Below are 14,386 nucleotides of genomic sequence, written 5' to 3' on the forward strand. Positions count from 1 at the left end.
ATGTGCATTTTGCTACCCTGAACCTTTGGAGAAGTTGCTAGGGGGAGCAGAGGATGAAAACTGAACACAAGACAGAACTTAACACCTCTGTTGTGAAGGTCTGCAGTTTGATCACTTTCGTTTTGTTCATGGGGACAGTGACAGTTCTCCTCTCCCTGCTCCACTTGACTTGGGCATTTTGCTTTTGTGAGTCAGGAGCAGTTCCCCATATGCAGCTTACGCCATTCTGCAGCCAAGAGCACTGTGTAACAAGTCTGGAGCCTTGGCATCATAAAAGCAACCTGGACACAGGACAACATTTCCCCTGGGCAGCAGCATCTTCTGTCTTACCTCCTCTCAAGATACACAAAAAACAGCGCCACAGCACACCCGTTTTTGGAGGTCAGAAGTTCCCTGTATGTATCCAGCAAGTGCTGGCTTAGTGTTGTCACAGGAGACAGCTGCTTGTTCCTACCGGAGAGACAGGATTTCCTCCCACACTTCACTTCATCCTCTGCTAACAATGGCCACAGAGACCAACTGGTGATGATGCTTGTGGTATTTAGTAGGTGTTTAATCCCTACATGCTGTAGTGAATAGAACAGCTTATCTGCAAAGACCATGAAATTAACTTCCTAACATGCCCATTAGATAGAATCATGCCAGGAGCAGAAATCCAGAAGTGAAACACTGGGAACTTCTGCTAGGTTGTATTGCCACTGGTATACATCAACTGGATAGTTCCATTCAGGACATTGAATTTTCTGTGATTTGGTGATAAGCCAGAGCCCTTTTGTATGTGTTTTTCACTAGAAGTGTTTCCTTCCATAGATGTTATGGAGGTCTCCCAGATATCTAAACCTCAATGAGTGAAGGAGTAGCAGTCTGTGATGTCATGTCCATCCCTATCTCAGGGTAAACTCACTGAAGTTCAAAGTAGCTGGGTCTGAAGAAGGAATGAAAGAGGACATTGGGATTTTTTTCCTCTGTAAAGCAAAATACGCACTTCTTAAGATAGTCTTTTGGTTTCTTAAATGACTTGATCTTCAGTCTCAAATTATCTTGGATGACATCAGGGTGACATACCCATACATTTCAGCAGAACCTCTCCAGGTTCCTGAACAATGGGTGGAAAGTACATAGCACAGCTGGCCAGCAGAAAGCGAGGCAGGTATTTGAATCAAATTTCAAGAACATAAATTTGTGGATTTCACTCTTAGGAAGCTACATAGGCAAAGAGTTTCAGAATCTATATTGTAATAGAAATAACACACAAATGCCCTGCACCCAACTTATACTCTCAGACTTCTTCTGGGTTCTTTGGGCAGTGTCTCCTTTTGGGCAGGACATGCCATAAACTGAATTGTTACAACAGGTATTTGAAGATTTTTCTCCAGCGCTATATTAGCCTGTGGGCTTCCTGGGGACCATCTTCAATCTGCTAAACTGTTACTGATCCTGGAACATACACTAAGCACTAGTCACATGCCATTAAGTACTGAGAGATAATTACAACATTTAAAAACTGGACAGTGATCATATGGAATTCAATCATAAGATTGAGTAATCACCCTTACACATTTTAGTGGGAAATATCAGCCTGTATTAAGGAGAGGTAACTTTAGCACACTTAAAGAGTATCATCATATGAAATTAACAAATCTAGATTTTTTACCAATGGAATTTGTGTAAAATGTTGGAACATTATGTAACCGAGAAACAGCCAACTTAAAGAAACAGACTTGACTTCATGGTAAAATCTAGAATTTTATGTCAGGATTCCACTTGTACAAACCGTTAAGTCCCTGAAAAACATGTTTTTGTAATGAAAGTGGCAATTAAATCCCATGTTTCAGTTATACTATTATACATCTGTTTAGGACAATGAAGAATATTAAATGAAGAGCATTAGGCTTTTCTTAGAGGATATGCTGTGCTTTAAAACATATTTTATTGATCCTAAAATTACAAGATCAATTACTGACATTTTCTTGAGGATCAATCTTGCATCAGATGGCAAAATGAAGAAAAGGTTTTCATATGTACTATGCCCAAAAGCCGAAACAAATTGCCGTTCTCATGTGAACATTCAGGAACCTTTACTGATGATTGAACAATATGTCTGAAATATCTAAGTTATACCAGCCACCATAGCGCTTTTTGGTGAACCAAAGAAGTCCTACAGTGAAACCAAACTTTTGAGCAAAATCTGTACTACTTTAATACAATTTCCCTCTAAAATATTTTTCTGATTTTTAGATTCACATATATTCTGTCTGTCAATTACAATGCAAAGTATAAGAGAGTATAACAGATTTAAGCAAAGATGTTGGAGTGTGAAAACAATTCATGTGAATTGCCAATAGGCTGGTGGGAATACATTTTTTCCACATGAAGGCAAATACTGTTCCATCAAAGACAGCAGACCTGATTTCCCGCTGTTTCATCCCTTGACAAGCTGCTATTACCTGCAAAAGGGACAGAAAAGCTGGGAGCAGTCTGCTACCAAATCAGTGCTCCACTGTGACCAAAACAGCAGTATTGCGTCTACTCTTCCCTCTGTTTGAACAGATCCAAGTAAAGCTGTGAGCAAATTAAAACAAGCAACTGTGGAGCAAAAAGCATCTTGTCATTACTTCAGTTAAGCAAAATGGAGAGTTGATAGCACATACATGATGTTTCTCTTTCATTCTCCCTGTTTTTACTACTTAAGGGAAAAGCCTTGCAGTTAACATCCTCCAGTGATGTGAATCGATCAGGCTTGCATTCGCCTTGACAATCATGTGACAGGGACTGGAAAATAAAGGAACAGCATGAGTCCTCTCAGGTAATTAACCTATGCTCTGATACTTCCCACACCAGCCTATTTTCAATTTCAGCACAGTACAGTTTATACACTCTAACATTATTGCTCAGAAGATAGAGTGATGATTCAGGTTTACTAAAAATGGCTTCACAATACCGCAATCATGCTTGTGAAGCCTCATCTTGTATCCTGTATCTATAAGTTTATTCTCACCGAGAAAAAAAATACATGTGGTGTTTTATCAGAAAAGTTAGTCACCAGACACCTGAAATACTTGTATACCATCTTTAAGAAAACATGGCTTGTTTGGTCAATTTGCCTGCTTTATTTTTCCCATTTTTTTTAAAATGTGTGTAATACCATAGGTGACTTCCCTTAATACTGCTGTCCATACAAATAATAAATAGCTGAGAAATAGTATGCCACTGCTGCATCCTGTCATGCCAGAAGATCAATATTACTTCAAAGATTATTTAGAGTAGGCATTACGTATCATTTGTGCCCAGACCCACCAAAGTCAATGAAAAGATGCCTACTGGCTTCTGTGGGAGTCCAATTTGGACATTATTCTGGCAATCTGTCCACCACTAAATTAAATTATTACAGGGGATAAAAGCCCAAACGAAGAAAAGCAGAAATTCGGGAACTGAAACGGAGCCACAAATAAATATCTAATGCAATGGCCTTCTGAATAGACTTAAATACAAACACACACACACGCATACACATGCACAAAAAAAAAGTTATGAATTTAACAATCTTAAAAATTTGTAGTTTAAAATTGTTTACATTTAAACAATTGAGTATAATAGGTAGCTTTCTTGACTTTCCATTTATTTCCCTGAGCACTGATCTTTGGAACATCTGGAGTCTCAGAATTTTCTAGTTCATAATTCCTAAAGTATTTATCTTAAGTAAAATACTGTATTTTTATGTCAAAAATCAATGCCTTAAGTAAAACTAAAATACAGCTTTCATGAATTACAATGTATATAGCCAATTTTTTTTAAAGCAAACAACTACTGTTATACTTCTGCATTTGTATGTAGGTACGTAGCTGGTCTGTTTTTCAAAATCGCCCTGCAGCCCAGTTGTTCCCATTTAATTCAGTACAGGGCACTATGCCATCTCACAAACTCATCCGAGACCTACAGAAGGATCTGGCTTGCTTTAGATACTCATTTTGCAAAATCTCAGCTGGATGAGCAATACAGTATGTTACAGGACTGGTTTTGTGCCTAAATTACTAACAAGTAAAGACTACAAGACTTCCCAGCCATTTCCCTGTAAGGGGCTAAGGAAGTCCATCTGCAGAAAGCCAAGCACAAAACCAGTCTTCAGAAGTAAAATGTGATTTAGCTGGGGCATAAGTTTTAGGCTGGCATTTTGCACAAGGTAATCCGTATTTTTAATTTCTGCTGTTTAGACTTACTTGGCAAATGGCCAACTGCTGCTTTTAACTGTCTTTAGATTAGAGCTTTAATTGTGAGCTTCACAGACAATCGATTTGCAATTTTAAAACTTCTAAGGCATCCTGCATTTTAGATTATGCAAAGTGCGCAAGTCAAAACACTTTAGAAATCACAACAGTGCAGAAAGATTTGAATAGGCTAAAATCTCTTCTCTCCACTTCTAAGGCTGCAAATTACGTCAGTCTCTCTGCAGCTAAATATTTAAAAATAGTTTTCCACAGAACACAGAAATACACTGTAACTTTGCATTCTCTTAACTCTCTCTCTCTGGGTAGCTGATACACTGGCATCATGCAGCAGGCTCCAAACAAAGGTTAACAGAAACATTATACTTAATTTCCGTATGGCATAACTGGGGAAACAGGTACTGAATCAAATGCAATATGAAGAGCTGCTTTTTGGTTATTTGTGCAAGATGACATTAAATCTTTATGCGTTCTTGAATGTTGTAATAAAATATGCCATACCTGCTTCTCTTTAATTAGCACGTTCTCACACTATCTGGTACTGGCATTGCACAGCACAATCCAAAAGGAGGATTTACCAGTTTTTCCTCTTTGCAGAAAGCCTTTTTAATACTTCTATGTTCAGAAAGAGTTAACAACATATAATCCCATTATCTCCCCTCCATCCCCCTTCAGGAATTAAAGTGGCCTTTTTTAAAAAACAAAAAGGAAAATTTTTGCTTTGTAATAGGAGTATAAATAAGATTTTGAAAACACATGTGGAAAATGTCTTCCAAGATGGTTTATCTTTTTTTTTTTTCTCCTTTAAAACTGTGACCATGGCACCAGTTAAGGCTGTTTCACAATATATATATATTTCAAATAAAACTTTTAATATTCAGGCGTACCAGATTGATGAATTCTAACAGGTAAAATGGAACTTTTTAAAAGGTAAACCATGTAGTTGTACAAAATAGAATTAAACGCTTCACTTGTGTAAAACAAAAAGAAATCCTGCCTTGCATTAAAAACACAGAACCTGTTTACAAAAAGGAGCATGTATGACATTTGGACTTCCTTTTATCTGCCATATCCTAGCAACATCTCAGTTGTTTTAGTAAAGGAACTAATAATCAATTTTAAATTGCAGTGAATTTACCAAACATTTTCTCTACAGACTTCTGAAAGCTTTTACAGTAAGAAGTTATGAACAAAAGCAGGCACGTTAGTGTACAAAACGTTGTTGATTTTTTTTCCTGTTTCTTTTTCAAAGTGCAGGTTTTTCTCAATGTGCATCCTACGAGACCAACAAATGTTTTAGCTCACTAAACCTTAAAACAGAACTCAATTCTCCCAAGGAGTAGTGTAAACGTTAAAGATCCCCAAAACACCTCTGGTAAACGTGACACAATGTCTCTGCGTTGTTTAGAAATTTAGCTCTTTTGAGAGGTAAAGAAGCTTCATGACACCTTTTCCTTACACTGGCTGGTTATCATAAATGGGTAACTCTGGACTGCTAAAGCTGGAGAATGATGAATCACTTGAAGGGAACTAAACTGGCTATCGAGGAGAGGTGGCAGGAGGAACCAACCCTTAGGTGTTCCTTGCACAGCCTGTGGAAAATTCAGCCGCCGGTGGACGGAAGAGCCGAGAGACAGACGGCCAGAAGGTCGGTGTGAGGGAGAGAAGGGTGAAAAGGGGAAAGCAGGCAAGGAGGGAGAAGAAACTTCCGCAGAGCCACAGGCACGGCGGTAGCCCGCCCGCGGCCCGCTGTGCCGAGGCCATCCCGTTGGTCGTGCAAGGGCCGCCCCCGAGTCCTCCTGGTCCCGCTCCGATGGCCGCCAGGTGTCCCGCCGGCGGTCGGCGCTAGGTGCCGTGAGCGCAGTGCTCGCCAGGGTAGATCTCCTCGTATGCGGGGGGCTGCTCGCTGGGCAGCGGGTAGCAGTAGGGGTAGGAGGCGTTGAGCTCGGGGTCCATAGGCGAGTAGCCTGGCAGCTCGACTGAGGGATGACCACCGCAGTGCACCTCCACGCCGGCCTCGTCGAGGACGTGGAAAACGCCCACGTTGATGTAGGAGACGGCCTGGAAGGGGCAATCACCGGGGCTGAGCTCGGCTTCGCCGCCGGAGAAGAAGGAGCCCTGGCTGTGGCGCGGCGCCCGCCGCCCACCGCTCCCGCCCCGTCGGCGCCGCCGGCGCCCGCCCGCTGCCGCCGTGGCCGTCGGGGCCGCTCGCCGGCGCCGGCGCCGCCGGCCGCGCTGCTGCGAGGCCTTGTAGTTCTTTACGAGGAGCAGGTTGAGCAGGCCCAGGAGGCACTCAAGTGCGTTGAAGACGGTGGAGAGCACCAAGCCTTGCTGGTAGTCCCGCAGCTTCTGGCAGCGGAGCGCCGCGGCGGAACCGTCGGGGACTGCGGCGCTGCTCCGCGGGCGGGCCGCGCCGCCGGACTGCAGCAGGCAGTAGTGCGAGTACTTCCTCTCCACAAGCGACACGGTGTCGCCGTCGATGACGGCGCCGGCGAAGGCGCTCAGCACGCCCAGCATGAACACCAGCACCCCCAGCAGCAGGAAGTTCTGCCGCCCCCCGGGCAGCGCCTGCTCCACCGACTCTAACGGGACGGCCGGCACGTCCCCCGCGCGGGGGCCGCCACCCGTCGGGTCCAAGTCCCCGGCCGGGGCTACGGCTGAGGCCGCCGATGGGTCGGAAGCCGGAGCCGGCGTCGCGGGCGTTTCGTCGGGCGGGTGGCAGCAAAGCAGGGCGGCGGCGAGCAGCGAGAGGCCGGCGGCCAGCAGCAGTCCCGAGTAGAAGGCGCCGGCGGCGGTGCCCAGGCGAAAGGGCTCGCCCTTGAGCTCGGAGCCCAGCGAGAAGCACTTGAGGCCCACGGCGGCGGCGCTGAGGGCGCAGGCGAGCAGGAGGCAGCTGGAGAGCGCGGCGCAGGCTCCCCGCACGCTCCACTTCATCCTCCGCGCCGCCGCCGCCGCCGCCGCCCCGCCGTCCGCCTCATCCTCCTCCCGCGGCCCCTCCCGGCCCCGCGGCGGCGGCGGCGGCGCGGCGCGGTGCGGCCATGCGAGCGCGGCTCTCCCCGACGGGGCGCCTAGGCTCCGCTCCGCACGGCAGGCAGCCGCCGGCCGCAGTGAGCGGGGCGCAGCGAGCGCACACGCTCCCCCCACTCACCCCCGCCTCTTCGCCGCCGCCGCCGCCTCCTCGTCCCCGCCCGCCCTCTGTTATCGCGGCGGCTGCAGGGAGGCGGTCAATTATGGATGGGAGACGCAGCGGGCGGGGGGCGGCCCGCCGCGGATGGCTGGGGGGAGTGCGAGCCCCGGCTCGGCCCGCTTCGGCCCGGAGGTGGTGAGGGGGGCTCACCGAGGCTTCCCCCGGCGGGGCACGTAGGGCGAGAGGGGGTGCGCAGGCCACCCTCTGCCTGGCTGGTCGCTGGGGAGCGCTGCGAGGAACGCGCAGCTTGGGCAGGGGGTGGCAGGAGGTTACACCCCCGTGCCAGTTCTGATGCTGAGGGCTGCCGCTTGTTTCCTTGCTTGCGTCCTCTCATTTTTTATTGGTTGCTTTTACAAAATACCGGCGGGCCGCCATACATCCCTGCGACTGCGTTGCGTTGTGTCGGCAGCTCTGATGCAGCGGACCGAGCCCCCGGCTCCGCTCTGCCACGCGCAATCTCTCCGGGCTCGCAGAGGTGGCAAGGACATAGCACTGCTTGTTTTGTGCTCTGGTGGGGTTGCTCCCTGCCGCGCCATGCACGGTGCTCCGTGGGAGACGGGGCTCGGGGGTGACAGCCCCCGGCGGCCCCTCCGGGACTCCCCGCCCAGAAGCGCTTGCAGCGCCGGCGGGTGGAAGCCATTGCTGGGGTGGGAGCCGCAACCTGCCCCGGCACAGGTTGGCCGGGTAGCTCTGCGGGAAGCACCTCGGATGGCCTTCCGAGGGAGAAGTGGGGAGCAGGGGGATCATGCTTGTGCCGTCAGCTGTGCTCCGTATGGGGAAGAGGGTCTTGAGGAAGTCTCTTTGTTCCTTTTTCTTCCGGGAAGCTGGAACCTCTGTTCCCCCATTTTCTCTTGCTGTGTGTGCACCAACCTTTCAGGGTATTTTTAGCCACTGCTAATGATTAGTATTCAGGGGAGCAAGCGAGGGAGAGAAAGCTGTTTTCCAAGCCGTCTTCCCTTTCCAACAGGGCCAATGCACCTGTTGGTGGTTAGAAGTGTGTGTGGAGTGTGATCTCGTGTTTAGCTTTCTCCAGGGATGCGACCCTGTTTCCTCTGTCCCATCAGGGCAGGCCCCATTGGCACCTCCCTGAGCAACACAAACACCCTGCTGCAGTTCCCAGCTGGGCTGAGCAACTGAGCACACAGCTCTGCTGCAGAAGCTGCACATTCCTTTAAAGCAGTTTCTGGGCTCTACATGGGGCAGTGGCCTTTGATGGGGGCCACCCTGCTTGGATTCCATGCCTCCCTGGTGGCACCATCCTGAAGTATCAGGGGCTCCATTGAGACATATCATCCTGCCCCTTGGGACCACACAGACAAGGGAATTTTGCCCCCTTTCCTTCTGTTTGCAAAGGGCACATGGAGCACTGTGTGAAGAAACATGGCAGTCCTGGGAGTCCAGTAATGGCTAACCTGTGGCTACGTTGACCCCCTTGCCAGGTTGTAGCCCTGGCTGTGGGGGCAGCATCAACCTTCTTGTGTCCCTCTAAGAGGGCGTGGCTGGGCATGCCACCTGCAGTCATCTGGGATGACCCTGGCACCTGAGGGTTAGGGTGTGTAGGTCTGTTAGTCTGTAGCCATGTGAAGATTTTCGTGTAGGATTTGAGACTTTGGCTCTGCTTGTGGTGAGTGCCTGGAATGCTGGGGAAGATCTTTGTGTCTTTAGAAAAACTCATTCTGTATCCTCATGGCTTCTAAAAAGTAAATACATAGAGGGCAGACAGCATTTTATGAAATACAGCACCCATCCCCTGAGGTCTCTGTTGAACTCTAAACATTGCCTTGAAAAGCACGTGTAAACCGTCAACCCAGCTGCCATTCCAGAGGGCCCTGGGAGACACACTGCATGTGTGGGTGTGGAGGGAAAGGAGCTATAGCTAGGGGATTGTAAACACTTAATTACTAATTATGTGGAGAATTAGTAAAGTACCTTAGTTTCTCACACACAACATAAACTTACATGTGAGGGTAATGTGTGATTTGTCTAATTTCATTGTTACTGTCAAGAGCATAATGGGGTTCAAAAAATGATTATTTATTATGAATAGTGAGAACATTCTTTTAACAATAAATACAAAATCTCATGCATTAAATTACTAATCAGCCTTTAATTGGCAATTAGGGTAGGAAAAGCAAACCTTCCACTGGGGGCACATTATTCCTTTATTATGCAAAGAGTGGGCAGCAAGGCTTCTCCAGCGTGGACATTCACATGTTCCTACAGCTGTCTCAGCTGTTTTCCTCATCTTGAATGTCATCTTCTAAGGAAAGAGCCCATCTTTCCGTGTATTTGTGACAGAAGGCTGATCTTGGGTAGCACCTGTAAATGCTCTGCATTGTGAGAGGCTAGGCTAACAAATGAGTTTAAAAATCTAATTAGTAATTCTGCTACACCTCTTTGTTCCTCCTGTGGAGCAACTTGCTACTGCTAGCCTTTCCCAAATCTTACCTTTCTCCTAAAAATGACTCTCCGTCTTCCAAGCACTGTGTTCAATATGCCAGGCTACAAGTATCACTACCAACATACTTCCCAACCTGTTATTTATTATTTATAAACTTGCTGTGTTTCAATGTCATGCAGAGTTAGCACAATTTTTCATATGGTTATTTACAGCTTTGCACTGTAGCACATTTTCAGGAAGAAGATATAAATACAGAAGCACACATAGACACAGTCTGTGTTCTTTAGCATATTCTGCACACTGAAGTTCAATTGTCTTTGGATAAAATGTTTAAAAACACAATTGTTGTTACATTATTAATAGTAGGCATAAGACTCTATAAAATACTCTATCACATTTATATTTTTCATTTACATTTACATTCCATTTGTTGATGGAATGACTGTAAAAATGCCTGACATACCAACCTAAATAAAGGTCACTGGAGAGCTCTCTGGATCCCAAAGGGTACTGCTGATCATCTCAGTCCTAGCTGGTAGCCCTTTCAGATCAAGTTTATGATGCCCGTCTGCATGGTCATAGCTGATATATGTGTGTTTGATTCATCAGCCAGGTTTGCCTGCTGGAAAAAGGAGCATCTATGTGCAACCAAAGCTTAGAGAACTGCAAGCTACTTGGACACATTAGTTTGTCTCCTAAATCAGTCACTGCAGGCATGTTGGTCTGTCAGCCTCAGTTAACAGCAAAGTCAGAACCTGATGGAATTGTACTACAGCAGTGGACAATAAAGTATGGCAGATGTCCCATGTTTTGAGTCTCTTGGTGTTAATTTTATCTTCAGGTTTTGTTGGTTAGATTTTCTTTTTTAATTGCCCAAATAAAGAAGTATCACATTTTTTTCCCAAGAGTAAAGATCAATATTTGATATTTTGGTGTACTTCAGAGCAGGTGCATAAGATTTTGTGGGACACCACCAGCCTGGGACACGTGTTCTCAACATTCTCTTCATGACCATGGAGTGAGCTTTCTGTGTCTTAGAGGAGAAGCAATTTATGGCCAGATCCTGTCTCCAAAGAGGTGTGGGGAGCTTTGATCCAGGTTTTTGTTTAGCTCACAGGGGAGCTGAGAGGCTGTGCTTAGGGGTGCTGGTTAGGAGTGGACACTGTCATAACCAGGGATGCTTGCTTTGCTCAGTATGCACAGAGCTGGATGTTTGCAGTAAGGTACAGATCAGCCTCTTTTTGTGGTGATTCAGGGATACAAAGGACGATGGCTATTAATTATTTGCTCTCCAGGCTGGAAGCTGAATTGTGTGTTTGTAAAATAGATGGAGATCTTCAGCTTATGCCACCAAAGTGCAAAGCACTGCATTATTTTATTGGCTGCCTCTCCTCCCACACTGCATTTATGGTAAGATATATTTGTTGTTATTTCAATGCCAGTTTGATAAATAGATGTCAGAACTTTGATTATTCAGTAACGATGGCTGTGTACCTCCCATAATTTATTCTGTTGCTTATTGTTTCTATAGGGGACAATACAGACTATAAAGTCTTTTTACAAAAATTGCTTCACACACAGTTATTAAGAAAACATTAGAAATGAAAAATGTGAAGCTCTGAAGATGGAACCTATCATGTTTCTTTCTAGTCCTTCTTCTCTTCCATTTGTAAGGTCCACCGGGATGTTTTTGCATGCTTGAGGCCTGCTGTTCTCCTACTTTCACAGTATTTTACATAAAACACTCATCCCTGCAGGGAGTCTATGGAAAATACTTTAAGGGAACACATGTTGAGAAAGGTCCAACATCAGGCTACAAATTTGGAGCTAACTGGTGGCTGGACACTGATGAAAACCCAATATCTAGAAATGCTGCTTCAGTGGGTAACATTTAAAATACAAAGCAGAGAGGCTGGGAAGAAAATGTAAGGAGTTGAGGTAGAGAAAGCAAACCCTTTGCTGGAAGACAGAGGTGTGTGGTTGTCTTGGCAGCTGTTAGCCACAGGAGTATTGGATTAAAGGAAGAAGAATTTGAGAAATTAGGGGTATTGACACAACAAGGTTATTTGTTATAAGATCATGGGGTAATTTAGGTTGGAAGGGACCTTTGGAGGTGTCTAGTCTGACCTGCTCAAAGCAGAGAGATCTCTGGGGTCAGACTAGGTTGCTTAGGGCTTTATTCAGTCCATATGTCCTGTATCAGCAGTGTTTGCCAGTGTTTGGCTAATCTGGGCACTTCAACTAGTTTTTCAGAACTTGTTTTTTTCTTGGCTCTGTTCCCTTGTCCTGGCTTCAGGTATCTGAGAAGACCTGTTTGAGGCCCTGAGAAGAGTCTTTATTACCATTTTAGTTTAAGTGCTCCAGTATATGAATGAAAAAGAATGGTTTCTCTGTGCAGTAGGATTTAATCTTTTCAGTCAAGTGGTAATTATGTGAGGAACATTCTTTGTTTACAAGGCTATAGAACAGGGCACAATGTATTCTGAGGAGAGGTCAGGCGTTTGCTGTGGCATTTGTCAAATTGGTTATTTGATATTATTTGATAAATTACTTAAACAAGGAGATCTTTCCTTTGCTTATTTCACAGAATTGTTCAGTTATGACCAATTCATGGAAAATGTACCTGATGCTTTCCTAACTGCAGTCCTAATGGTGGGACCTGGAAGGTATTTTACTGTGTATCATTATTGCCTATCATTATTTTATTGTTAATCAATAATTGCTAAGTTAATGATAAAATATTGCTGAACACTTTGCAAGCCAAAAAGACTCTCAAAATCCTTCTCATTGGACTCTCAGGTCACTTCAAATGTGTCTCTGTTTAGTCCGCATATTTGATATTCTACCTTATCCTTGACATCAATGCTGTGAAAAAGCTTAAGGTTGATGCATCTCTTAAATTGTAGTAAGGCCTTCAGTACAGGACCCGAGCAACAGTCATACATCTGTGTGTTGCCTTCTGCTGCACAATGAACATGCTGCAGAAAGATACCTAGAACTTTGAGAGGTCAGCAAGTCCTTTTCCACGTTTGGGGAAAGGTGAGCTAACTTCCTCGCTTGTGAGAATGAGGATTGCTTAGCTATGTGTCCTGTCGTTTGACATTGTGCCCTCCAGTGAGTTGGGACAAAGAACCTGTTTGCATCTGAGAGGAGAAAAGATGGTGTTCCAGGTGAGTTGAGATGGACCAGATGTAATCTTGTTTGTTCACTTGTTGAATGAGAAGTCAGTCTCATGTGCCCAGATCAAAATTTAGGTATTGAGCTTGACACAGGGATCTTGAAAACTCCCTACATCAATGCCACTGTGTCTTAGAGGAGTCTATCCTCAGAAGATGCCTTACTTATGAATTTTAAAGTTTTCCATGCACCAAAATTGTATTTTATCCAATGACTGTTTCATGGCAAGGGCATAATCTGCTCTTGAAGGAGGGACTGGAAGCCACCTTCTAATGACTACCATGCTAAACTGTGGCCCCTTTTCAGGTACTTCTCTTTTAGCCTGAACAACCTTTAATTTTCTAGGGAAAAAAATGGCAAGGTAGGAGTGGAAGGGGAGAGCAGATGCCCACTCAAACCAGAGTTGTGATACTGGGAAAATGTATCTTAAGGTCCCCTAAACAAAAATATGGGAATCAGTCTCTGCCCAGGGCTGACCTGTAGCAGAAAAAGATGTGGTGGGAAGGTATAGCTCACTTCCATCATGACTTCTTCCTTTGGCTGCATGTTGGGACAAGGAATAATCTGGCTTGGTCCTGTCACAGGTGAATGATTTAGGTTTCTACCTCCCACAGAACAATGTTTAAATCACTCAAAGAAAAGTGTGAGTTCAGAGAGTTTGATGACAAGGTTCACTGTATTATTTAGTGCATGGAGGAAATAAACCAAGCAGAATTCTGCTTACCTTCCCTCCAGGGACTGGGTGTCAGGTTGCTCTGAAGTTTGGATCCTAGGATCTATGAAGCAAACTCTGAGGCGTCAGAGTTCATAGAAATAAATAATTCAGTGAAGTAGTATAATGGGAGGGCTGGCTTGAGCTCAGTGCCTGTGCAGAGGACCCAGCCAAGCACAGAAATCTTTGTATTTTTGTATATTCACATACCATTAATCTGCTCCTCACACCATGATTTAGTTCAATAGCAATATTTGAGTTTGTGGTCTTCTTATTGGATCTTTTTCACTGATCTCAGAAGGGCCTTTGTTTTGTTTACGTGTAAACATTGTTTATAGTCCACAGCTTTGAAGGTGCTGTTTTGTCTGAATGAATTGTTTTCTTCCTAACAAAGTGCAGAATATGCTCTATCTTGCAGATGTCCATAATGTCTTTGTCTTAACCTTAAAATCATCATTTTCTCCCCAGTCAATTCTGTTCTTCCCAATAAAGTGTGAACTAGACCTTTTCTCACAGGTATTTGGTGTGGTCTGTAGTAGCTTTTGGTAAATATGAGCAGAACTTCACACAGCTTACTAAGTAACATGAAGCAGACAGTATACTAAAAATTACATAACCTTATATGACTAGATGATTAATTGTATTCAGTATGCATTTACTTAAGCTAAATGATTGATATGAAACTT

At 45.1% G+C, this 14,386-nt stretch overlaps 1 protein-coding gene across 1 annotated transcript; it reads right to left on the bottom strand.

The window, feature by feature from the left end:
* Window positions 1-1,726: 1,726 nt before the first annotated feature.
* On the bottom strand, window positions 1,727-7,353 carry TMEM271 (transmembrane protein 271). Its single transcript, XM_065861373.2, has one exon. The coding sequence runs from the start codon at window positions 7,155-7,157 to the stop codon at window positions 6,069-6,071; it is 1,089 nt and encodes a 362-aa protein (XP_065717445.1). The 5' UTR covers window positions 7,158-7,353; the 3' UTR covers window positions 1,727-6,068.
* Between the last annotated feature and the right edge of the window lie 7,033 nt (window positions 7,354-14,386).

The sequence above is a fragment of the Patagioenas fasciata genome, chromosome Z (genome assembly GCF_037038585.1).
Source record: "Patagioenas fasciata isolate bPatFas1 chromosome Z, bPatFas1.hap1, whole genome shotgun sequence".
NCBI lineage: Eukaryota > Metazoa > Chordata > Aves > Columbiformes > Columbidae > Patagioenas > Patagioenas fasciata.